A 27,031-nucleotide genomic window follows, 5' to 3' on the forward strand; every position below is an offset into this window, starting at 1 on the left:
AAATAAATACCAAAGTTCAGGATCGCTTGAATTATAGTAAATTCAAAGTTTTTATAAAGAAGGATAATCTTTTCTTTTAAAATGAAGCATAGACACAGATGACCACCCTGGAACTTGGATGACAGGGAGCAGAGGGAAAAAAGTTTTGTACATAAGAACATGTTCCTTAGCAGGTTACAGGTTTTTCCACAGGAGGGAATTTATGCCTAATGTTGTTAACATGGTCAAAGACAATGGATAGGAAATGATAGGTCCAAGTGGAGAACTTATTGGTAATGTTTCAGTTGCTTGTCATACTATCAAACAGCCTTCTTCTGAATATTTATATGTATACCTACAGATATGTGCTGCTCTCACCCTTGGTCAGACAAGCTGGTCATTGCAGTAGAGAATAGTTAATACATGTCTCTTGCTGTCTCTCTGTATCTCCTCTCTCTCTCTCTCTCTCTCTCTCTCTCTCTCTCTCTCTGTGTGTGTGTGTGTGTGTGTGTGTGTGTGTATGTGTGTGTGTGTGTGTGTGTGTGTGTGTGTGTCTATGTTTGTCACTCTGTCTACGTGTCTCTCTTTCTCAATATTCACAGCAATGGGTCTCTGGCCAGAAGGCTTGACCTCCTGAACGGGTATGTGGCTTCTCAGGCTGGAAATTTCTAGAGTAGACAGCTGTGTGAAGGAATAGTTTTCAATGGGATGTGAAGAGATGTCTCATTGGCAATGGAGACTACCTTACCCTGGCTGAAAGGGAAAGATCTAGCATGTCCCCACCTTTGCAGGCCATTTGACTTGAGGATATAATGGTGTTATTCTACAGGAAGAAGTCACAGGAATAAGTCATGGGAAGGGACAACTTCTTCCCCCAGAGAACAGCATTAGAGAGAGAAGGAAATTCAGATTAGAAAACTATAATGGGAATGAAAAATTCTACAAATACTTAGACTCACCAGAAGCATACTTGATTTTCCCTTAGCTGCCTGAAGGGGTTCTGCCCAAGCAAGACAGTGGAAGGAAGCATAGTCCTGGAGTGGCTAACAGGGTGTGCTTCCCAGATCTGCATACCTGTGCTCTCACTTTAGATTCATTTGGCTACCAATCATTGAAAGATGGATTCTCCATGATGTCTTGTCAACTTTTGTGACCTCCACATTTCCTGACGTCATTCTGCATTCATCACTTCAGCCAGGAAACATTTTACATTCCCACCACTGATACAGCATTCTCTCCAGAAACTTTCTTTGCAGAGATGTCTCACTATTGAAATGTAAACACTTTCCTAATAAACATTTTTAAAACATGTGAAAATCCAAGAGGAAATGAGGAATTTCCAGAAATTCAGATTTAAGTAAATACAGACATCCGTTTCAAAATTCTTATGAAACACTGCATTTTTTTCAAGTTGTGACATCATGGAAACATATTTGCTTACAAATTACTCAGCTTCCTTTCTGCCCAAAAAGGTTTTGTTATTTCTGGATCGAGACTTCCAAAAGGCTGACCAAAATAACTGGAAATTAAGATTTTGATCATTTTGTCAATACTGTTTAAGCTTTATAGTGGAAATGATGCAGAAATCCCTAGGAAAAAATACTTTTTAATAATGTAACCCATTAAGTCCAAAACAGATTAGTGTATCCCAGTATGGTGAAAAAAGAAAAAAAAAGAAAAACACCTCACCAAGCTTCTCTAGAAAGAGGAAAATATTCAAGTTTACCTGGCATGATGGCCCACAGTTTTAATTTCAGTACTTGGGAGGCAATGGCAGCAGGAATTTTACATGTTTGAGACCAGCCTAGGCAATGTAATGAGACACACACACACACACACACACACACACACACACACACACACACACACACACCAGAAATGAACATGAACATATATATATATATATATAATTGCATACATGACACATACTACAAGGCTGATCCACAGAACAATTAGTTATTATATTATTATATAATGGCTTAATTCTTTGACTTTGCAAAATAAAATTAAAATTGAACTCTATCTCCTTTATATTAAACATGAAAAGCTATATGACAAAGACATGAGTAGCACAAAACTTAGGAGGTCAGACCCTCATTGCTAAGTTGATAGAGTGGATATATTAACAGATTCCAGATCATCTTGGGGTGGCATTCCAATCTAGCTTTGTTATGTATGAGAAGAGGAAATCAAGACAAATCATCGAATGCCACGTAATTTCAGTTTTTTCATTTATAAATCATTTTAGAATATCATTGGTAAAAAGGGGGGATTTTATTGTAAAATAAATAAAATTCAGTAAATGTAGTGCCATTATTCTCTAGAGTATATTAAAATGCAAAGAAAATCTCCAATTAATAAGAAAGGAATGGGATAATAACTTAAACAATAGAAGTTTCAAAAAAAGCATGTATGGAAGGCTAGGGTTTTCAACCATACTGCTACTGGGGGGTGATGGGACATGGGAAGGCTAGGCTGATTTAAAGGAGTGACACAGCAAATTTTGTATGGAAACATTACTAGTTTCTTCTCTCACAATGCCATAGAAAGAGCTCAAGTATGATTGAGGATTTCAAAAGAAAACTACAAAGAACTACAACGTTCATGTTTATCTAATATTGGAAAGGAAACTAAGTAAAAAGGAAAATATGGCTTCTGTATAACTAAACTTTTATAACATTAAGTACCAAATAAAACGTTATTGAAAATGCTTGCAACAAATATGAGCTGCAGTAATGAATGCTGGAAAATCAACTGGAGAAAATATCCCAAGAAAGATATTACCAGTGGAACATAAAAAGTATTGAAAATATACAGTCTAACGAATATATATATAAAAGTATTGATTAATATGGTCAGCATGATGACAATGCAAGCCTCAGGAGGACCTGACTTAAATTTCCATGAAAGGGAAAGGAAATAATTAACTCCACAAAGTTATTCTCTAAGATCCACAAGCCTGCCATGGCCCATGCACCCACCACACATATCATAAACATACACAGAAATAATAACTATGTTTTTGAAAAGGATCAGCAAAAGGCCTCAGTGGGTTATAGTGCTTGTTACCAAATACACCAACCCGAGTTCACTCCCAGAAACCCACATGGTAGAAAGAGGAAAACAAATCACACATGTTGTCCACTGACCATCAAACAAGCTCCACTGCATGCGAACACACACACACACACACACACACACACACACACACACACACACACACACACACACAGAGAGAGAGAGAGAGAGACAGACAGACAGACAGACAGACAGACAGAGAGACAGACAGAGAGAGAGAGAAAGAGAGAGAGAAAGAGAGAGAGAGGCTAAATAAACAAATACATATAAATGTTATTTTTTAAATATTCATTAGTAATCCAAGAAATGCAGTTAACTATGAAACCCAAGTAAAAGTCTAAAACATTTTATACTTATAGACAGAACAAAATGATTTTGTTTTTATTTCCATTTATATATGATATAAGAACTTTAATCCTGGTAAGAAATCCTGATGCTTGACAAACAAGCCAAATGGATTTTTTATGGAACAGATCACGAATTTGAAAGTAACACAGGCTTTGACCTTTTAAAGAATTTAGCCTGCATGAAGCATTCAGAGATTATCTGTAATAAATATGCACAGTATTTCCTCTAAAGAATTAGACCCCCACGAAGAAAACCCCAAGGAAACCAAGTCAGCATTTACAGCTCTTTTCACATCAAAACAAACTCAGGCAATTAATATTTGTGTAACACATCAAGGGACTCAGGATTAGGTATTTGCCAGGAAGTGAGACATAAATAATTACCCACGGGTTTGGAAAGCTGTGTTCCTAGTCATGTCATCAGGTTCTGATCATGGCTTCTGATCACCTTGATAGCCTGAGACAACCTGATAGGAAAACTCAACCAAAAAGCCTGACATTTGTTCAAGTAGGACAATATTATCTTCTTGTTTCCCTCTAAAGTTTAAATCTACATGTTCCGTGATTAGCAATAACTATAATACAAGGCTACTTTGACATATAATCTTTACAGGTGGCTTTACAAGGTTCTGGGAGAATATGCTTATTGTTTTATTTAAAATGAAGAAAGTGAGGACCTGGAGAAAAGGTACAGTGATTACTGCCATGAACTGCAGTTACCAGAGGACCATGGTTCAATTTATGGCACCCCCATGGCAGCTCATGGCTGTCTGTATCTAATTCCTCTTCCGGTCTCCAAGGACACTAGAAACACAGATAATGCACTGATATACATGCAAGCAAAAACACTTGCTCATTAGAAGATTCTTTAATTAAGTAATATAAATATCTTATACAAATAATAAAAGGTCAACATAGAGAATGGATTTTTTCAGTTTATTTGAATAAGCACATTCCCTAAGACTCCAGTTATATATGTAACCATTTTCTATATTAAGAAAAAAGATTTGGTCTGAGTGAATATGGTTAGAAGATGGAAAGATGTCTACAAACACGTAAGCTTCTGTAGGAAAGCACTCTCTACCTTGTTGCTTTAGAGGATCGATGTAGTTTTCCTCGGTGGAAAAGGAAATCCCAGTAGGACAAACAGTGCTTTTCTACATCTACTAAAGGAGCCAATAGTAATGTGTTTCATGGAGCACACGCCGTACAAGTTATAATAAAGGACACTGGGCTTTATTTCTCAACACAAACATCATTTACACCCCTTTCCTTCCTCTTCAATCCAGTTACATATAAACCCAATAAAATTTGCAGGAGCCAAAAATGACTTCAAAATATTGAAAATATCAAAAACATTTTGCTTTTTCTCAACATCTTTGTAAAAACTGATGGGCCATGATAAAATCCCTGGACAAGAACAGCACAATGTCCCATATCTTCTTGGGTATCATCTACCCAGGAAAGTCTATTCTATTTTCTTGCACCTGTGCACATTCTTCTGTCTCATTACTTTAAAACATAAATACAAAATTGAGCTACTGTCGATAATTCATGTCATACTTTTACTGAGATGCAGTAGAAAGATGTAGAAAGACTGAATTACTTTCCAAAACCACAATTAATGTTTAAACATTTATTTTACCATACTTCACCCTGTTAGGTCATTTTTTTCCTATGTGAATATGACATTTAGAAGTTACATTTTTCAAAATACTTAGAAGTTTTAAAAGATAATATTTGCAAAGGTCTGGTCCAATATTTCCACCCTTGATGTTTCAGTGATCAGCATCCCTGAAATGCCTACAAGAAACATTCCACCAGATCCCATAACATGGTCAGATAAACTTCCCTGCTGTAGGATCTCATCTCTAGCAGCGTTTCTGGCATCCTAGATCTGCAAGTCATAAAAACCAAGTAAAATTCCACACAGAAAAGGAAGAAAATGATAATAAACTTGAACCCTGTGTGAAACAGGTATTCACCACATTTCTTAAGAGAGAATTCATTTCTACAATCACATGCCAGAAATACGTCAACATTTTGTTTCACACCACAAACTCCACCATAATTTAAGGCTTTTACCTGGTGAGATGGTAATGAGCATCATTTCTTTTGGTTTTTTATTTTGCAAGAGAATAAGCCAAATAAAATATGCTTAGATTTAAGTTCGTAAATGCTGATTGTCTGTTTTCCATACACACTATCTAATGCAAGAAAAACATTGCAACTCATTCACCAAGCTATTCAAACTGTATTTCAATTTACATGGAATTATATACCCTATAAAATATGTAAAACAATTTACTTAGCATAATAGAATACTTCGGTGAGGAAAAGAATTCAAAAGACATCTCACAATATGAGCTTGTAAAGGTGATGAAGCAGAGAGATTTTTATGGGGCAAATTTGTTGAGGGTGGGCAACAACCACAATAGTAACAAGGGAGAAAGCAGAGAGCAAAATCCATGTTTAGGTAAGTAGTTAAATGTTCATTCATATATACTAAAGATTTATGAGCTATTTGCTGCTATCAAGTTATTGCCGCTTCATTTAAATTTTTCAAATGAATACATGTATGACTTGCAAGAGAAGGAATAAAGATATGGGAGGCGAGAAGAAATAGAAGAATGGATCTGTCAAGTATTAGTGAGCACATACAACTTTGCCTGAAAGTAACAGCCAAGCAAGCCAATCTTCTTATGGAGAAGAGTCATAACGGTATATCATCAGCCTACTTATTGTAAAGGCCATATGATTGCAGCGGATAACAGATCTCCTGCAGTCTTAGCAATCAATGTTCATTGTGTGTAGCAGAATTTCTCTTTTAATATAATTCCTCAAAGCATGCAGGACTTAATATAAGATTCTATTCTGCTTATTAACATTCAGACAGGAAAGCGAAATACAGCAGAGACTTTGTGCTGACCTATGCACTGCATTTGAGGAATAAGTTTTAAATGAATAAAAACCAATTCATCACATTCATCCCAAAATAAAGAACAAGTTAGGAACAATGTCCTTGCTGTCAAAACTCCCTGAAATAATTGGGCAATCATTTGTGTTACAGATGCTATAAACACAAATGCTTCTTTATTTTTAAGCCTTTGAATTATCAAAAAAATTAGAACAAACCCTACTATATTTGACCTTACCAACTTCATGTATTTTAATGTCCACGTGTATGATCTCATTGGAAAATGAACCAAATATGTGAATTTCTGATTCCAGAAATGTCCAAATCTCATTACTGAGTAGAGGTTAAAAATATCAGCCGTGAACAAAAGCCAAAGCCACCCACTTTGCAGTAAAGGATCAAATAAAGCAAATGCTTTATTTACTATTTCACAAGATACAATATCCTAAAGAGTTAGAACTAACCGCACTTTGCATCTAATTGAGTGGAGTGGGCCCTTACTGAGATAATTCTAAAATCCCCAGAACATTTAACATCAAGATAAATGTGACTGTGGGAGCATGAGATGTGTGTTGTTCCTCTCTTCATTGTCAGCATCTCCCTTATGTGCTGTCACTCCAGTCTCTCAGACCTCTTCAATTGCGGAAGACCCAAGCAAATGTAATCTATGAAGCTCTAAACTCACATGACTCCCTCCTTTTGTAGAAAGCCACCTCTTAGAATCCAATCCCTCAAACTCCAACTTTCTACTATTTATTTAGTAATAAATTCTATCGTTTGAGATTAGCCAGTAAGGATGGCACAGTTTGTGTGTGATTGTAGCTATTATGTTCTAAAGAAGTCTCACATTGCAAAATATGAATTGTCTTGCACTCTTTCTTTTTGACCCAGGATACATCCTATAATGCTCTGAGACCTCAATTTTTCACTTAAAAGTAAATGCAACTTAGTTCTCAGGATGGGTATCAAGTTCAAAATGATCAAGTCACAGAAAGACAAAAGTCCAGAGATGTGAATGCCACATGTGAGAAGTCTTTCATAAAATAACAGTACTCTACAATCTGTACTATTGTTAATACTACTCTAACTCTAGCCAACTTTACATATTCCCTTCAGTAACTAATACTCCAGAAGGAAAATACAACTTCTAGCTACTTCTGGGCATTTCAGGAAACCTCAGAAGAAATCCTTCTCTTAATTTTTATTCTGTTTTCAGTAAGCCATGCTAAGCCACTAAAATCTATGGGAGTCACTGAGTAAAATTTACAAAGGAAAAAGTCAAAAGTATTTGCAAAGAAAGAAGTTGATAAAAAAAACTGAAGGTCAAATGTCTTTCCTAGTTATATTTTCATCTTTGCTCTGTGTCCGTATATTTAATTAACATCTTGAAAACAGAATAAAACCTTAAGATTAAGAGTGCTGTAGAAATTGTGAAATTTGAAAAACTTTTATGTAAATCTTCAGCAATTGTTGACTTAAAACAGCTATTACACTCAAGAAGCTAAGCCGAAGCAGTCAATACCTGCTGCTTGGGGTTTTCCTTTTGAAGACTTTTTCTTTTTGTTCACCCATTTTTAATAAAAGGATTTACCTGGCAAATCCAGCTTTAATCTGCGTGGATTATGTGTATGTGAAAAAACTTTCTAGAACACGGAAAAAGAAGAGAAATTTTTCAGAAAAATGATTTGCTTTGAGTAGTGGGAAAAGATTTTTAAAAATCTAAATCTAAGCACAGCCTTTCCAATACTAAAATATTCAAGAAATATCAGAAGCATAGATTCGGCCATGAGTAAAAAATGTCTGAAAGGCTGAGTCCACCAATTAATGGACACCAGTCAAAAGGGAGGCCAGTGAACAGAGACAGTGCATGTGGTGATGAAATACCTTTACTATTTGTGACATATTCATAACTTTGAAGAATATTACTAAAAATTTGTTTTGATGTGTTTTATATTTTTATAATAATAAAAAGACAAGTTATTTTGCTTCATTTCTATATCGGCTTTTAGGAAAAGTTTGCAAGCTCCTCTTTGGCTTATAGTATATAATGTCCAAAACATACTACAAATGCACACTTCAGGCAATTTACATGTAAATTATAATTATCTTAAGATAATTAGCTTCTGAAATCTTCATTTTCTTCATACTAAAAACTGCTATCACCTAGAAATTCTCATATTTTGATGTACAATAAAATTTTCATTACAAAAACATTGTTTTATCATTGGGGAAAGAAGGTAAAATCTCTAAGAGCCAATATGAAGTCACTTACAAATAATTTGATTAAACAAAGCTAATTAATTTTCCACTGGACTATTAGAAGTTCTAACATAAGCCAAACACTGTAGACAAAGATTAATTTGATAAGGTTGTCAGAAAAAGGATCTAGAGAAAAAGAATTTGGTAGTATCATTTCTAATTTAAAAAGTATTTTGTTTTGATCAGACAGATCTTTTATAGCCCAGACTGGCCTCCAATTGGCTATGTACCCTGAATTCTTGGTCCTCGTGTCTCCACTACCTAAGTGGTAGATTTACAGGCTTGAGCCACTATTCCTACTCCTTTTATATATGCAGGGAGAAGCATGAACTTTGTTAGATTTCGCAGATAATAAAATAAACCTTTGAGAAAATCATGATTGACAAGTTATTATAATCTGAATGACAATCCAGCTATTATGTGTATGCACTGAAGTTTATAAATGAGAATATGTCTTTTCAAAGAAAGGTTGATGCAATCTTGATTAGTAATCAAAAAGACAACATTTATCTCAAACACAGATCCCACTGTTCTCTCTCATGTGGCAGCATTATTTGAAGTGCTGAGTTTGGTTATACTGTGACTAGTAGTTTAAAAGAGACTTGGCAAGTAAGAATGCATTCAGAGGGACTATAAAAGATATATATTTGAAACTATGTAATGTAAAAATGACTCAAAATTATAGATTGTATGTTGGCTGAATAATTTGTCTTAGGTGGGACATGCTGACATATTGTGTTTTAGGTTAAACTGTTGACTTTGCCTAGTGTCATCTGAGAAAGGGATCATAACTGGCATGTGGGCATGTCTGTGAGTGATTGTCTTGACTGCTATTGATGTAACAGGGCCTAGTCCACTGTGGGTGACATCATTCCCTGGGTAGGTAGTCCTGTGCTGTGGAAGAAAGCTAGCTAAGCTTGAACTAGTAAGCTGGCTAACAGCATCCCTCCATGGTTTTTTGTTTGTTTTGTTTTGTTTTGTTTTGTTTTGTTTTTCAAGACAGGGTTTCTCTGTATAGCTTTGGAGCCTATCCTGGCACTCACTCTGGAGACCAGACTGCCCTGGAACTCACGGAGATCCGCCTACCTCTGCCTTCCGAGTGCTGGGATTAAAGGCGTGCACCACCAACGCCCGGCACCTCCATGGTTTTTACCCCAAGATTCTTCTTAAGCTCCTGCCCTGATTTCCCTCAATTATGAACAGTGATCTAGAGACACTAGCCAAACAAACTCTTTCTTCCTCTAAGTTGTTTTGGTCAGAGTATTTTAGCATAGCAACAGAAAGGAAACCAACATAGCTACAAATATCTGAGTATTAGTTAGAAGGAACATGAATTAACTTTAAGCTGTTGAAGGAGAACTAGAGCTAGAAGCTAGAAAGCAATAGTGAGGTAGACAAGAAAATATTCAATATCCAATACTATGGTCTAGTGACTGAGCTTCTCTTAGCATTATCCATACTGAGGACAGGAGGTGGGATAGTAGCTGGGAACATGTAGGTAATGGAAAGAAATGACCAACTACTATACAAAAATTAAGATGGTTCTTACTGTGCCTAGCATATTTAACTCATTGTTAATGGATTATTTCAGAGTTATACAATTAACATAAAAGACATGTATTATGGTCCTACTGTGTGCAGATACTCAGTTAAGAAAATAAAAGTAGAAAAACAAAAGTCTCTGGATTTTTATTTTCATTACCTGTGATGATATGGATAATAAACAAAGAAACAGGTTATGTATCAGGATGCAGGGACAAGAGTACATAAGAAGAGACACAGAAATGTAAAATTTTAATAAAGATCAGGAAACCTACACCAAGAAAGTAATATTTTAGAAAGAGGCATTAATTTCCTTAGCATTTTTAGAATTAATTTTATTATGACATCCAATAGAAAAGATGACAACATTAATGAAATACTATATAAGCTGAATGCCATTTCATCACAATGCCATAGGTTATATTGGATACCCCTAAAAGTTGTGTGGTTATCTCAAAATATGTTTGTAAATGGGTTCTAAAAGAGCTAATTCTCTGAAATACAGTCCTTAAGGTAGTTTAAACCCAGTATCAGTGGTGATTCTAGGGATTCCCTTTGGGTAAAAGGAGAAGCTGGCACACACCAGCAATAAAAAGGGAAGACATTGTGATGACATGGGCAGAAGACAGATATCCCTGAGGCCTCAGTAGACATCAACTTTATCTCATCCTTCTACACCCATATACAGGAAGAAATATACTTCAATTGTTTCCACCACTTCATCTGTAGTACCTCATTATGGGAACCTAAGCAAACACACAAGGAATTTGCCAGCACTATATTAACACTGCATAAATATAAAAGATTGCATTAGCTTGAGTATTAGAGCAATTCAAAATCTTTTATAAACTTCTATATTTAGAATTTACATAGAGAGGGTTTTTTCTTGTTGTTTTCCTGTGTTTACTTTTTTAAAATTGAATTTTGTTAGAAGTCAGAAACTGAATCCTATTACAACCTGGTAAAGAGTCATCAAAAATAACAAGGACTCCACACCTGTTGAGAGCATGCATTAAGGACTTTGTAAACTTTCAAGACCCAGGCAACACTTTTTTTCTATTAGGATGCATATAGTTCAACTTTATTAAATAGTTTGACAAAGTTCGACATGGCAACCCATAAGCTCTTAGAATGTGCCTATGCACTAGTAACAGCTAATCTCACAGGAACTCACTACCACATCAGTCAAATTTTCCACAGCAATTAACTACTGCCTCAGTCAAGTTTCCCACAATCGCCCAAAGAGCTTACTGCAGCATTGCAATGTATTTTGTAAAGGGGTCACCTACTGCTATAATAACTCTGCTGCAGCATAGAGAATAGTGAATGCATTTCAAGTATTCTTTATAAAAATAATGCTTATTTCTGTTCTTTGTGAATGTTATATTAGTGCTCTCTCTCCCCTACCATCCCCTTCTGTGTGTTTGTTATGGATTTAACAAAAACAAATAAATTAATATACTTACATGTTCTGTTAATTTAGATGTTTTCTCAAGATCTTCACCTTCCTCCATGAGAGTTTCTTCAGTCCCAGGTAAAGAATCTATTTTAATGTTTAAAAACAGAAGTTACACATTACCTCTGCATGATATATATGCAGACATATATGTATGTATATGTGGTGGTGAGAGGATATCAACAGAATTGAACTACTTATTCAAAGAGTCCCAATGTTTCTGAGTAGACTTTTGAATAGCATTTATTCAGCTTATAGATACATATGCAAATGAACATATTTATAATTCAGAAGTATGTAATAAAATCAAAAAGTACAAGAGTTAGTTCACTTAATTTTTACATATAAAGCAATACTTCAGCCAGGATAGATGGGACCAGTAGTTTAGAATGTGTATTCCATATTACCTCACAGACACTATGGCAGCAGGGCCTGCACAGGTCTAAGCCAGATAGGGTCCCAGGGCTGAGAGGAGAAGTTGTCACACCCTTAACTTAAAAGCTATCTCCAAGTGATAACTTCAAGCAAAGAAAAATCCGTTTTCCCTAACAAATCTCACTGGTTACACAAACTACACTGAAGGGCAGGCCTTATACCCAGCAGCAGATGACCAACACAAAATGAACTCAATGTATTTTTGCACGTTTGTTTGTTTATTTGTTTGTTTCATAATGTCTGGGCATTTTTTTAACCCTACGGGTCTTTTACTTATTTATTATTGTTTTTGATATTTTGAATTTATGAAATTTCTGTGTATGAAAATGTGTATTTCTCTGTGTCTGTATGTGTTTCTTGTACTTTTTTGGCTCCTTCTCTTTCTGTTTGTTTTGTCCTAGTCAGTTCAGGTTTGTTTGTTTTTCTTTTAGCTTTTTTCTTTTTCTGTCTTTTAGATGCCTGTTTGACTTTTAATGAGAGAGAACAACAAAGGGCAGTAAGGATCTTAGAGAAGTTGAGGAAGGGAAGACTATAATCAGAATATGTTCTATGAAAAAAATCTATTTTTAATTTTTAAAACAAAAGTGTTTGTGCTACTATCATAGAGGACCTGAGTTTGGTTCCAGCACCCACACCAGCTGGCTCACAACCACCTATAGCTACAGCTCCAGGGGATCCAGCAGTCTGTTTCGACCTCTGTTGGCAAATGCACTTAACATGCATATACCCACACACAGACACACACAATACACATATGATTAAAAGAAAAAATAAATATAAAATTGAGTTAACACTTTGGCATTTATTCAGCCAGATTTGGATACATATTTATCTTTAGTGTCTTTTTCCTGTTTTGCAATGCTATTCATCTTATTTCATGCTTTCTTTTAGTTGGGGAGACGGCTATACAACTTAAGTATCAATTCTATCTATTGCTGTTCTCTCTTAAATCAGATGACAAATTGTGAAGGAATCAATATGGGTGCAAATTATTAAATGGTGAAGATCTTTTAATTTTTTATTAATTAATCAAGTAATTAATTTTTCCCAGCTGGATCAGTTTCCTCTCCCTCCTTTCCTCCCAGTCCCTCCCCACACCCTCATCCTCCCCCATCTACTCCCTCTCCCTTCTCTTTTGAAAAGTGCAGACCTTCCATGTATACTTGGGATATCAACTTGCAGCAAGACTAGGCACTTCTTCTCCTATTAAGGCTGGATGAGGCAACCCAGCAGGAAGAAAGTGTCCCAACATCATGCAACAGAATCTAAGACAGCTTCCTTCCTCATTCCCTCTGCCAAGTGTACCGCAAGAAGTACAAGCCACATAATTGCAACACATGTGCAGAGGGCCCAAGTCAGTCACAAGCAAGTTCTCTGGTTGGCAGTGTTTCAATCTCATGAACTCCCATGAGCCCAGGTCAGTTGACTCTGTGTTTTCCTGTGGTGTTCTAGTTCCCTCTGGCTTCCATAATGCTCCCTTCCCTTCTTGCACAGGATTTCCTGAGGTCCCTCTAATGTATGGCTGTGGGTCTCTGCATCTGTTCCCATCAGTTGCTAGGTGAAACCTCTCTGAATGGTAGAGGTTTTTGTCTGTCTACTATATCAAGCAAGAAGTTTAGTGTAAATCTTAGAGATGTGGGTGAGTGGTGGCTTTCAATTACATTAATAACATGATGGGAACCCCTTCATATGGCTGTCAATTTAGGTTAATTAGTGCAGTGTAGAAAAATATGGTTGCTAAAGAATTTGACAATACTGATAATTATATGTTATATCTATAAGTAATCTATATCAAGTGCTGTCATCTTCCCTAGTTGAATTTGATTTCATAAATCAGTTTAGAGGAAAGTATTTTAGACCATTGGGTTTTATAAACTTGATTCTTACATTTATTAATATTAAGAGAGCCCTCATCAAAGAAGCTTCTCTTTAATAACAAATGGAGACCAATACAATAAACTGACACTAGATACAACACAAAGATCAACAGATCATAGGAAGCCATGCCCTAATGTACAAGCCTACATCACAGCTCCTGCATGTGTGGCTTGCGGAACATGGCAGAAGAGAGGTCTGAAAGAATTTAAGAGCCAGAATACCAGGGAGTTTAGTGTAAAACAATTTCTGCTAGAAATAGCTACATAAAAAAGACTGGAACAATGACAATATCAATAGACACTATAATGTGTAAGGGAGAAACTTTCATAGAATCCATTGCTAGACAAAGACCTATATAGACAATTATTGATAGCTGGGAGAAGAATAATTAGCCTCCCTCAGGGGTAAGTTCTCTTATTGATTACCAAATACAGAGTGATCCTCTCTGAAACCGTATATATACACACACAAAAAGACACTTTACAGCTTGTGTTTATATATTTTTAATACATATACAACAATATATAATAATAATAATAATCAAATAAAAATAATTAATTTCAAGGGAGGACATGAAAAGGGTTAGAATGAGTGTACCTGGAAGATGCTGGAGGTGGAAAGAGGGAAGTTTTTCTATTTTAATTTAAAATGTATTTTTTAAGCCATATGACTCCATACAGAAAAAAATCACTTAGACTCATGTACAAGTAGAGACATATTTTTCTAATGCATGAAATAAGTGCTCTGGGGGAGTAATTAGCATGTGAAAACTTCTAGTCCCTTATGGCCAAGGAGTAAGGAAACAATGGAAAACTTGGCACAAGTCCAAGGTTGTTGCTCATTGCATCTCTATCTCTGCTAACTCAGAGTGGTTCATTCAAGACAGACTAGGTGATTTCTTGGGCACAAGCTTATCTCTATATAAACATAGATAGTACTGCAGAACACAGAGTGCCCTCCACTATGATACTAACTCTGGGGAAAACATAAATTAAGATAATTTACCTTCAACACTTCTAAACAGAATAGAACTATTAAAAGTAGCATATTTTAGTTGATAAAATCAAGACGGATAATGGAAAAATGCACCAAGTTAAAAAAAAATAGCCATTCAATCTCAAAGAATACTTTGGCACCTACCTACTAAAACCAGCATCTCACAGTTTATAAGCTAGTATTGATAGACCCATTAAATCAGGATGAAAGTTGAACTTCATTTGCATCTTCTAAAATTAAGTTAAACTCTGCCCAGGGAAATAGGTAAGCTAACTCAATATCTCCACTTCTCCTTTCCACCAGGTGACTAAGCAGATCCTAGTGTAACACTCTGCTTTTTTCCTCCTGGGAACCCCATTTCCCCACCCCAGTTCATCCACATTCCTAATTGTTAGTTCCTAGTACCCAGGAACACATTCTTACTTGGGGTTCCACTGGCCACACCAACAAAGAACGAAAGGAATTTCCCATAAGGCAACACAGAGACATCACATTCTTCTAAGTACTAGAGAGAAAACAGAAACCAAGAGAGGAAAAAAAAAACATACACCCAAAGACAAGCCTAGATATCAGCAGTAGAATTAAAATCCCAACCCCAGGTGCTTAGATACCAGTGTAAAAACATAATCAATCAATAACAGCCAGAATGATATGTCTCCACTAAAGCTTTGCAACCCTAACATAATAGGCCCTGATTTCAAGTTGTACTACACAAGTTTAGTAATATAAACAGCATAGTATTGGCACAAAATAGACACATTGATCAATGGAATCAAATTGAAGGCACATAAATAAATCCACATGCCTAATTTTTGATAAAGAATCCAGAAAAACACATTAAGAAAAGAGCATCTTCAAGAAATGGTGCTTGTCAAACTGGATGGAGGCATGTAGAAGAATACAAATAGATTCATAATTATCACCCCACATAAAATTCAACTCCAAATGAATCATAGACTTTAACATAAAACCAGATACACTGAAGCTGTTGGAAGACAAAGTGGAGAATAGCTTTGAAATCATTGGCCCAGGAAAAGACATTCTGAAAAGAAAATCATAAGCACAGGCATTAAGATAAATAATTAATAAACAGGACCTTAAGAAAAAAAGAAGTTTCTGCACTGCAAAGGTCACAGTAATTTGGACAAAGCAACAGCCTGCCAAGTGGGAATTTTTTTTTACCAATTACACACCTGATTCAGGACTGATATCAAAAATATATAAAGAACTCAAGAAAATAAATACCCCCCTGAAAATTAATCCTATTTAAAAATAGAGTCCAGATCAAAATGGCTGAAAAAACTGAGAAAAAACTTTTAAAAAATATTCAACATTCTTAGCCATTAGAGAAATGAAAATCAAAACTACTTTGAGATTTCATCTTACATCTGTCAGGAGGGCTAAGATCAATAAAAACAAGTGACAGATCATGCTGGCAAGAATATGGGTAGACTAATGGAATCGAATTGAATACCCTGATATTAACCCACATACCTATGAACACTTGATTTTTTACAAAGAAGTTAAAGATTTACAATGAAAAAAGAAAGCATCTTCAACAAATGGTGCTGACATAAATGGATGCTGGAATGTAGAAGACTGCAGATAGATCCATAACTATCACCATGTGCAAAACTTCAGTCCAAATGGAGGAAAGACCTCAACATAAATCCAGTCACACTGAACCTCTTAGAAGAGAAAGTGGGAAATACCCTTGAATAAATTGGTACAGGAGATTGCTTCCTGAACATTATGCCTGTAGCACATAGTGTAGACACTGAAATCGACAATTAATAAATGGGACCTCCTGAAACTGAGAAGCTTCTGTAAGGCAAAGGACACAGTCAGCAAGACAAAACAGCAGCCCACAGAATGGGAAAAGATATTCACCAACCTCATATCTGACAGAGGGCTGATCTCCAAAATTTCCAAAGAACTCAAGAAGCTGGTTTCCAAAACACCAAATAATCTAGTTAAAAAGTGGGATACAGAACTAAATAGAGAATTCTCAAAACAGGAATCTAAAATGGCTGAAAGACACATAAGAAAGTGCTCAACATCCTTAGCCATCAGGGAAATGCAAATCAAAACAATTCTAAGATACAATCTTACTCCTGTCAGAATGGCTAAAATCAAAAACATCAATGACAACTTATGCTGGAGAGGAAGTGGAGAAAGGGAACACTCCTCCACTGCTTGTAGGAGTGCAAACTTGTACAGCCACTTTGGAAATCAGTATGGTGATTTCTCAGGAAAATGGGAATCAGTCTACCACAAGACTCAGCAATTCCACTCATAGGCATATACCCCAAAGAGGGCATTCATACAACAACGACATCTGTTCAACTATGTTCATAGCAGTATTATTTGTAATAGCCAGAACCTGGAAGCAACCTAGATGCCCCTCAACTGAAGAATGGCGGAAAAAATGTGGTATATTTATACAATGGAGTACTACTCAGCCAGAAAAAAAAAACAATGGAATCTTGAAATTTGCAGGCAAATGAATGGAACTAGAAGAAACCATTCTGAGAGAGGTAACCTGGTCACAAAAAGACAAGCATGGTATGCATTCAATCATATATGGATTTTAGACATATAGCAAAGGGTTACCAGCCTACAATCCATACCACCAGAGAAGCTAGGCAACAAGGATGACTCTAAGAGAGAAATATGTGGTCCCCTGGAGAAGGGAAAAGGGACAAGATCTCCTGAGCAAATTGGGAGCATAGGGGAAGGGAGAGGGAGCAAGGAGAATGAGAAAGGGAGAAGAGGAGGGGAGAGGAGGACATAAGGGAGCAGGAAGGTTGTGTATGGGGATGAATAGAGGAGAGCAAAATAAGAGATACCATCAGAGAGGGAGTCAATATAGGTTTAAGGAGAAATCAGGCACTAGGGAAATGTCCAGATATCTACAAGGATGACACGAACTAACCATCTAAGAAACAGTGGAAAGGCTATCTTAAATGCCCTCCCCTGATAATGAGATTGATGACTAACTTAAATGCCATCCTAGAGCCTTCATCCAGCAGCAGATGGAAGTAGAAACAGATACCCACAGCTAAACACTGAACTGAACTGGAATCCAGTTGCAGAGAAAGAGAAGTGATGAGCAAAGTGGTCAAGACCACAAACACAGCTGACCTGAACAAGGGGGAGCTCTTGGCCCCCAGATTGATCACTGGGAAAACAGCATGGGACTGATCCAGAACCCTTGAATGTGGATGTCAGTGAGGAGGCCTCAGAAATATATGGGGCTTCTTGTAGTAGATCAGGATTTATTCCTAGCATAGGAATGGACTTTGATAGCCCATTTCACATAGAGGGATATTCTCTCAGCCTAGACAAAAGGGGGAGGGCCTAGGCCCTATCCTAAAGGATATGACAGACTCTGAAGACTCCCCCATGGAAGGCCGCAGTCTCCCTGGGGAGCAGAAATGGTATGGGATAGGTAGATTGTTAGTGGGGTCAGGGGAGGAGGGGAGGCAGAGGGAACTGGGATTGACATGTAAAACAATCTTGTTTCTAATTTAAATAAAAAATGGAGGAAAAATAACTAAAAGCATAAAAAAGAATATTGAGTAAGAGGAACACACATCCATTGCTGGTGACAGTGCAAACATGTGCAGCCATTATGAAAATCAGTGTGATGGCTACTCAAAATGATGGGAATTAATCTACCTCGAAATCCATTTATACCACTCTTGAGCCTATACCCGAAGTTTGCTTCATCTTACCACAAAGATATTTGCTCATTTATCTTCATTGCTGCTGTATTCATAATAGCCAGAAATTGGAAACAACCTGATTGTCCTTCAACAGAAGAATGTATAAAGAAAATGTGGTCCCTATTGTTAATGAAGTATCACTCAGACATTAAAGGAAAAAGACATTATGAAATTTGCAGGCAAATGGATGCAACTATAATAAAAGAAAAAGTATTCTGAGTGAGGTATTCCAGGCCCAGAAAGACAAATATGCTATGTATTTGCTTATATGTGGATATTAGTTGTTGAGTTGACGATAACCAAACTACAATCCATAGAGCCACAGAAGTTAGGAATAGAATAAGAGACCAGAGGGTAAAATAGATCTTATTAGGAAAGGGAAATACAATAGATAAATAGGATAAATGGGGGAGTGTGAATAGGAGGATCAAGTGGGGAGGAGCAGAGATGGGTTGATGATGAAGGGAAAACAGGGAAAGAGTTGAAATTAAGGGTCATTGTGGTTAGTATGGAAATAATGCAGTAGATACCTCCTGAAATACATACATGTCTAATTGAAATTGCCAAATAATTGGAGATAGAGCCCCAACTATCTTGTCATCAAATGAAGCTTCCAGTACCAGTATTGGTTTATATTTAATAGAGTTGTTAGCCAAAGACCCCGTGGGAATCCCAAACAAGGCAAGCTATTGCCAGGACTATAGGTTGATGTCCACAAACTGACATCAAGTCTTTATTGCTGAAGACAACACCTACACAATTCATTGAACTTGGAGAAGTTGAGCTCGTGCCTCCATAGAGCTTTTACCCCTACATCCTAGTGCCTTTGGTACAGGAAGGTACTCTTGCATGTTACCAAAAGAGAAATGTTAACTCGCATTCAACCACCAACCCTTTTATTTACAATGCTATTTTACTTGCAGGATATGCTATGCAATAGTATTACAAAACATGCGGGAGTAAGCTACCAATATCTGATTTCAGTTAAGGCCCACTGTCACTCCAGATGGAATGCATACCTGACCCTGCTTTGGTTTTCAAGAATCTAATACTAGATAACCCAGGGTCCTAGAGTAAAACCGAATACTGCTGGTCTAAAACACAAACAAAAAAAAGAGTGATAAAAATGACTCCTAATGATGTTCAGTTATACTCATAGATCAGCGCCTTGCTCAGCCATCATCAGAGAAGCTTTCTTCTGTAGCAGATGGGACCAAATACAGAGACCCACAGCCACACAGTATGCTTAGAGTGAGAGACCTTGGAACACTCAGCCTCAAATGTGATGTTTCCCATCAAATCCTTCTCAGAGCTCAGGGAACCTCACAGCAGAGTCAAAAAAGGTGTAGTAGACAGAGGGAGTGAATGATACCAAGTAAACTAAGCCCTCTAAATCATGAACAAACCAAATATGACCTCACAGAGACTGAAGAAGCATGCATGGGGCGTGCAACAGTCTGCACCAGGTCCTCTGAGTATATATTATGGGCATCAATGTAGTGTGTCTTGGTTTCTTGTGCCTTCTCTTGGGCTCTTTTCCTTCTATTGGTTTGTCTTGTCCAACTCTGATGGGTAGCTTTTGTTTTATCTATTTTATTTTGTTGTTATCCCTTTGAAGCCTGTTCTTTTATAATAAGAGTTGGAAAGGGAGTGACTCCAAATAAGAGGGAAGATGAGAAGGAACTAACTAGGAGGAGTAAAGGGTGGGAAACTGTAATCAGTATATATTACATGAGAAAAATAATCTAGTATCAATAAAAGGAAAAGTTATAAATAAAATTAATTTATACTCCATCAAACTGTGGACAATGACTAAAACAACATAAAATACCTTGGGGTAACACTAACCAAAAATGTGAAAGAACCTGTACCATAAGAATTTTGAGTCTCTAAAGAAAGAAATTAAAGAAGATACCAGAAGGGCTGGAGAGATGGCTCAGCAGTTAAGAGCACTGACTGTTCTTCCAGAGATCCTGAGTTCAATTCCCAGCAACCACACAGTGGCTCACTCACGACCACCTTGAATGAGATCTGGTGCCCTCTGCTGGCATGCAGGCACAAGACTGTATACATAATAAATAAATAAAATTAAAAAAAGAAGGTACCATAAAATGGAAAGATCTCCCATGCTCTTGGATAGGTAGGATCAACATAGTAAAAATGGCAATCTTGCCAAAAGCAATCTACAGATTCAATTCAATCCCCATCAAATTACCAACACAATTCTTCACAGACCTTGAAAAAACAATTCTCAACTTTATATGGAGAAACAAAAGACCCAGGATAGCCAAAACATCCTTATACAATAAAGGAACTTCTGGGGGCATCACCATCCCTGACTTCAAGCTCTATTACAGAGATATAGTCCTGAAAACAGCTTTGTATTGGCACAAAAATAGACTGGTAGACCAATCTAATAGAATTGAAAACCCTGATATTAAACCACACACCTATGAACACCTGATTTTTGACAAACAATCCAAATTTATACGATGGAACAAAGAACATCTTCAGCAAATGGTGCTGGAATGATTGCAGACATGTAGAAGACTGCAGTAGGATCCAAGCCTATTGCCTTGCACAAAACTTAAGTCAAAATGGATCAAAGATCTCAACATAAATCCAGCTACACTGAACCTATTAGAAGACAAAGTGGGAAATACCCTTGAATTAATTGGTACAGGAGACTGCTTCCTGAACATTACACCAGTAGCACAGACACTGAGGTCAACAATTGATAAATGGGACCTCCTGAAACTGAGAAGCTTCTGTAAGGCAAAGGACACAATCAGCAAGACAAAATGGCAGCCCACAATGTGGGAAAAGATATTCACCAACGCCACATCTGAGAGAGGGCTGATCTCTAAAATATACAAAGAACTCAAGAAGCTAGTCCCCCAAACACCAAACAACCCAATTAAAAAGTGGGGTACAGAACTAAATAGACAGTTCTCAATAGAGGAATCTAAAATGGCTGAAAGACACATAAGAAAGTGTTCAACATCCTTAGCCATCAGGGAAATGCAAATCAAAACAACTCTGAGATAACATCTGACTCCTGTCAGAATGGCCAAAATCAAAAACACCAATGATAGTTCATGTTGGAGAGGATGTGGAGAAAGGGGAACACTTCTCCAATGCTGGTGGGAGTGCCAACCTGTATAGCCACTCTGGAAATCAGTATGGCGACTCCTCAAAAAATGGGAATCAGTCTACCACAAGATCCAGCAATTCCACTCTTTGGCATATACCCAAAAGAAGCACATTCATACAACAAGGATATATGCTCAACGATGTTCATAGCAGCACTATTTGTAATAGCCAGAAACTGGAAGCAGCCTAGATGCCCCTCAACCGAATAATGGATAGAGAAAATGTGGTACATTTACACAACGGAGTACTACTCAGAGGAAAAAAACAATGGAATCTTGAAATTTGCAGGAAAATGGATGGATCTAGAAGAAACCATTCTGAGAGAGGTAACCCAATGGCAAAAGACAAACATGGTATGTACTCACTCATATGTAGATTTTAGACATAGAGTAAGGATAACCAGCCTACAATCCACACGGCCAAAGAAGCTAATATACAAGGAAGTCCCTAAGAGAGACATACATGGTCCCCTGGAGAAGGGGAGAGGTTCAAGATCTGCTGAGCAAATTGGGAGCACGGGAAAAGGGGGCAGGGAGCTAAGAGAATGAGAAGGGGAGAAGAAGAGGGATGCCGAGGATTTGAGGGAGCAGAAAGTATGAGTCAGGGGAAGAATACAAGATAACAAGAATGGAGGTATCATAATAGAGGGAGACATTTTTGGTTTACAGAGAAATCAGGCACTAGGGAAATGTCTGGAGATCTACAAATATGACACCAGCTAACTATCTCAGCAATGGAGGAGAGGCTACCTTAAATGCCCTCCCCTGATTATGAGATTAATAACTGACTTATATGCCTTCATCCAGCAGCTGGTGGAAATAGAAGGAGACACCCATAACTAATCACCGATCTGAACTGGAACCCAGATGCAGAGAAGGACCAGTGAAGAGCACAGAGGTCTATACCAGGCTGGTGAAACACACAGAAACAGCTGACCTGAACATCTGGGAACTCTTGCTCCCCAGTCTGATAGCTGGAATACCAGCATGGGACTGATCCAGACCCCAGGAACATGGGTTTCTGTGTGGAAACCTCAGAAATCTATGGGACCTCCTGTAGAAGCCCAGTATTTATGCCTAGCATAGGAGTGGACTTTGGGAGCCCATTCCATATAGAGGAATACTCCCTGAGCCAAGATACACGGGGGTGAGCCTAGGCCCTATCCCAAAGGATAGGAAAGACTCTGATGACACCCTATGGAAGGCTTCACCATCCAGGGGTAGCAGAAAAGATATGTGACAGATAAGGCTTTAGTTGGGGGGTGGTATGTGAGGGTGGGTGGGAGATGGGAACTGGGATTGTCATGTAAAACAAACCTGTTTCTAATTCAAATATTAAAAGCTGGGGAAAAAAATAAAATTTATTTTCTATGGTGAAAATAATTTATAGGGATACAAACATCCATATACATGCATAAAATTGAATTAAATGTGTGTGTTGAATATATATTCATATTCATATATATGTATATATGACCTAAAAGAAACATTCCTATGGACATCCTGACTTTTTAAAGTTAGAAGTATGGTTTGTGTTCTCCATTTGCTCTCATTGAATATGTGACAGTTTTAGATAGGTGTCTTTCTGCTTGTGTACAAATTCATTCATTCATCTATTCATTTATACTTTTGCATATTCATTTATTAAATAAATATTATAGGATAACTACATGCTATGTGGTTCCAAAATATATTAAATGAAGTAGTTTTCTATTACTGTCTCATGGAATTTACTTGAATACATATATAGCATTAATTTTTTAACAAAAAATGAACATTTACAAGGTGGCAATATTGGCAACTTTTTAGGTTATGTTTTGCTAAGTGCTTGTTTTGCATATTCATTGGTTATGGGAGTCATGTCTAATGGAATCTATGAGAGATGGTAGTCTTAGAGCCTGGCACTGAACTCCTGTGATGGCTTTCCCAGGGCAAGTGCGAGTTTTGGTGTCTTACATTATTGAAATTGACAAAGGCAAAGGGACCCAGGCAAATAGACTAAAATTGTGATGGAATACCAATCTAACAAGTTATGTTGAGAAAACATATATCATATAAATAAGAATCCAATGTCTCATGCTTGAAGGGACAAACTTTTTAATGTGTTTAAAGTACTTTTCTTTGCTAATGTTTACTAGCACATGCAGACATGTAAACAATTGTGTTCTTTCTGCTGCAGAGAAATTTATCTTATGAGCATGCATTCTTTCAACATACAACCTACAGTTGTTCAAATTTTTTAGTCACAGAATGGGTTAGAAGAAAATGAATCTTTAGTGAAACAGCACAGAAATATGGAACAATAAATTTTATTTTTCAATTAGCTGTCTTTGAACTGATGGATTACAATTTTAATCTATTGCTTGAGTATGCTGACAGGATCTGAAATGTTGAATGCTCGTCACAATGTTTAGCTATGATAAACTTCCTCTTGTCATCATTTTTACCAGCTGTTCGTGTTTCAAGAACTTCTGTGCACAGAATTAGGTCTATTTATAGAAATATGTATCTTGAGCCAAGTTCAATAGAGATGCACAGTTGACATGTAAGTCACATCAGAGATTTTTGGATGATGCTAATGATACTAAACTTTGGGATCTCACGATTTGACTGACTTCAGGGGAAAGGAATGTACTGGAGCAGAAGCTCCTATTTTGCAATTTCCTAATTAGGTATTCTAATATTGGAGTGTGGAAAAAGCAGGATATAAATATTTCAAGAAAGGAGCTTAGACTTAATGAATGCATTTTTCCAGCAGATGTAAGTATAATCAAAAGCATATTACTAGTTGTATTATTTAATTTCCCAAGATATTTAAGTCTCTACAGCAAATATGTATATGCAGTTGCTAAAGAGTATAGATGTATTTAATGGCTGAGTTGTTAAACAGTGTCTGTGTTGTGTTACTTTTATATTGAGCATGAAAGCCTTAAGAAGCATGAAATCATCTGAAGTGAGAACAAATACTGATTCAAAAACAATTAGGAGTTTAAAAAAAAAGGAAACACTGATGTATGGTGGACATCAGGGACACTTAGTATGACCTTAGGGTAAATGGTATGAATACTACAGGCAGCGAAAGGAAGCCACTACCAACGAGGAAAGAGTAGCCTGAGCATAGGGAGCCTTGCAATACACACAAGAGGAGACAGTCAACTGATGAATTGCCATCATGGGCCTCCATGTTGCTAGTCATTTGGGACTCTACTCTTATTGTCAGAGTTTAAGAACTCTTGAAAATGCACGTCTCTGTTCAGTAACAGATCTGAACACATGTAAACTATCATGGTTTCCTTGTAAATAGTCACTAGTAGTGGTTTATGTTCCTGTACCATTTTAAATATTATTAGGTGATTGTCAACATATGAAATTATATGTAAATAAAATTCCAAATATAGTATATAAAATGTGTTCTATGAATAAAACACATAGTAAATTTAACTTATAAAGTACAATAATTAAACACCCCAAGCTCGTAACCTACCATAGGAATCAGAGCATTCCTAATAGCCTTCACCTTCCTGAGGGCTCCTTCCTGATCATGTCTTTCAGCTCCCTCATGTCCTGAGGATAACTCCTCATTCAAGTCTATCATTCCCTCTTGTACTATGGTTTCTTCACTTAGGTATGTTTTCCTAGGGAAGACTCTCTAGAAATCTCCTCATGAGAACCCATCCCCTGACTTAGTTTTGTCAAGTCAACATTTATGAACTTAAGGCGCACGCAATGGGGGTTCAAACTTGCTCACCAGAGAACTAACTGTCATTTCGAGTTGATAAACAGACACAGTGGCTGGGCTAAATGGCATGAGGGAAATCAGCAGTTCTGCAAACCACTTTTTGCTGAACTTTTACCAGCCTGTTACTGTCTTTATGCACCCTGTGTGTGCAGTTAGAATGCATTTGAGTCCCTACAGTGTAAATTGCACAGCTCCTTGATTTCATCATTTATGGACAGCCTAACAGGGATTGTTCACAGTCCCTGGGGCATGATGTTGGTTCCTCTAAGATATTTATCCAGATACACAGTTTCTAGGGCTTCCATCCTGTAAATGCTCAAGATTATAAGATAATAGAAAACTTTTCTCAAATGGTTTAGATACTGCCTCTTTTGTCAGATTTGTTAATTAATACCAAAAATTGTTATAAAACTCTTCATAAGAGTCTCCATTTGAAATGCTATTTTTATTTTATTAAATGAAACACTATGAACAATCAATGATGCTTAAATTCATTATCAATTTATTAACCTTGCTATATTATATGAAAAAAAGGAGTCTCCATTTGATTTTTCCTGTTTTCCAAGGTAATGGATCATATTTCATATACTTGATAGTTGCATTTCCTTTTCTTTGACATGTCTGTTCAGTCTGTTGGTTATTTCTCAATGGCTTTTTGATCTTATTAAATTATAGGTGATCTTCATTTTTGAAATCTCATCTTTGGGCAGTGAAAACTATACTGCAGATATATTTTCTCATTTTATTTTTTCCCAGGGCATTTTTGATAAAGAATCCTTCATTTTCCCTTTAAAAACTGTTTTGCACATATGACTATGTGTGGAGTATGCATGCTGGTATATGTGCTATGCGGAGGTTTATAAAGGCCAGGTGCTAGCATCCTCTTCTATCATTTCCCATCTGATTTTTATTTAACATATGGTCTCCCACTGCTTCTGGAGCTCACTTATTAGCTGGACTGGCTGGCCAGTGAGGCCCTGGGATACTTCTGCTGCTACTCCACCAGCACAGGTGTTTTCCAGGTGTGTGCTACCCTGCCCAGTGTTTATGTGGACAGGAAGCATCAGAACTCAGCTCTCACACATGTGCAACAAGCACTTTCCCTGCTAAGCAGACTCCTCGGCTCCACAGTTCTCAATTTTCTATAGTTGAAGTTTTCACTCTCTTTTCACCTCAATTTTTAATTCAAGTTAAATTAATTAAAATGATAAATTATAACATGAAAACTGTACAGATTAGTGAAGTAACCTCGGAATGTTTCATTTCACTAAGCATTTATGAAATACTAGTATAAAATTAAAAATATTTGTCCTTATAAAAATATTCATTATTTCATTTGTTTGTGGTAACAATTATTCAAAAACCCTCTCTCTAGCTTTTGGAGCATATAGTACATTATTGTTTCATGGTATCTCTAATGATTATGGACTTTTATGTCTGCTTTAAGATGTTATCCATTCAGACATAAGGAAAATATTTTCCTATTGTGATTTCTCAGGTTATCCTGATTCCGGGTGATTTGTCT

The 27,031-nt window shown here is 36.8% G+C and overlaps 1 protein-coding gene across 4 annotated transcripts in view; it reads right to left on the reverse strand.

Moving 5' to 3' along the window:
- The window catches only part of CUNH8orf34 (chromosome unknown C8orf34 homolog), a 392,051-nt gene that overhangs the window by 63,711 nt on the left and 301,309 nt on the right, over positions 1–27,031 (reverse strand). For all 4 annotated transcript variants that reach the window (XM_035440010.1, XM_035440008.1, XM_035440009.1 and 1 more), the window contains exon 10: positions 11,589–11,665. In XM_035440010.1, the coding sequence (XP_035295901.1) occupies positions 11,589–11,665 (77 nt within the window). The remainder of the gene's footprint in view (positions 1–11,588; positions 11,666–27,031) is intronic.

This window comes from Cricetulus griseus, chromosome 2 (assembly GCF_003668045.3).
Source record: "Cricetulus griseus strain 17A/GY chromosome 2, alternate assembly CriGri-PICRH-1.0, whole genome shotgun sequence".
In the NCBI taxonomy this organism is placed as follows: Eukaryota; Metazoa; Chordata; class Mammalia; order Rodentia; family Cricetidae; genus Cricetulus; species Cricetulus griseus.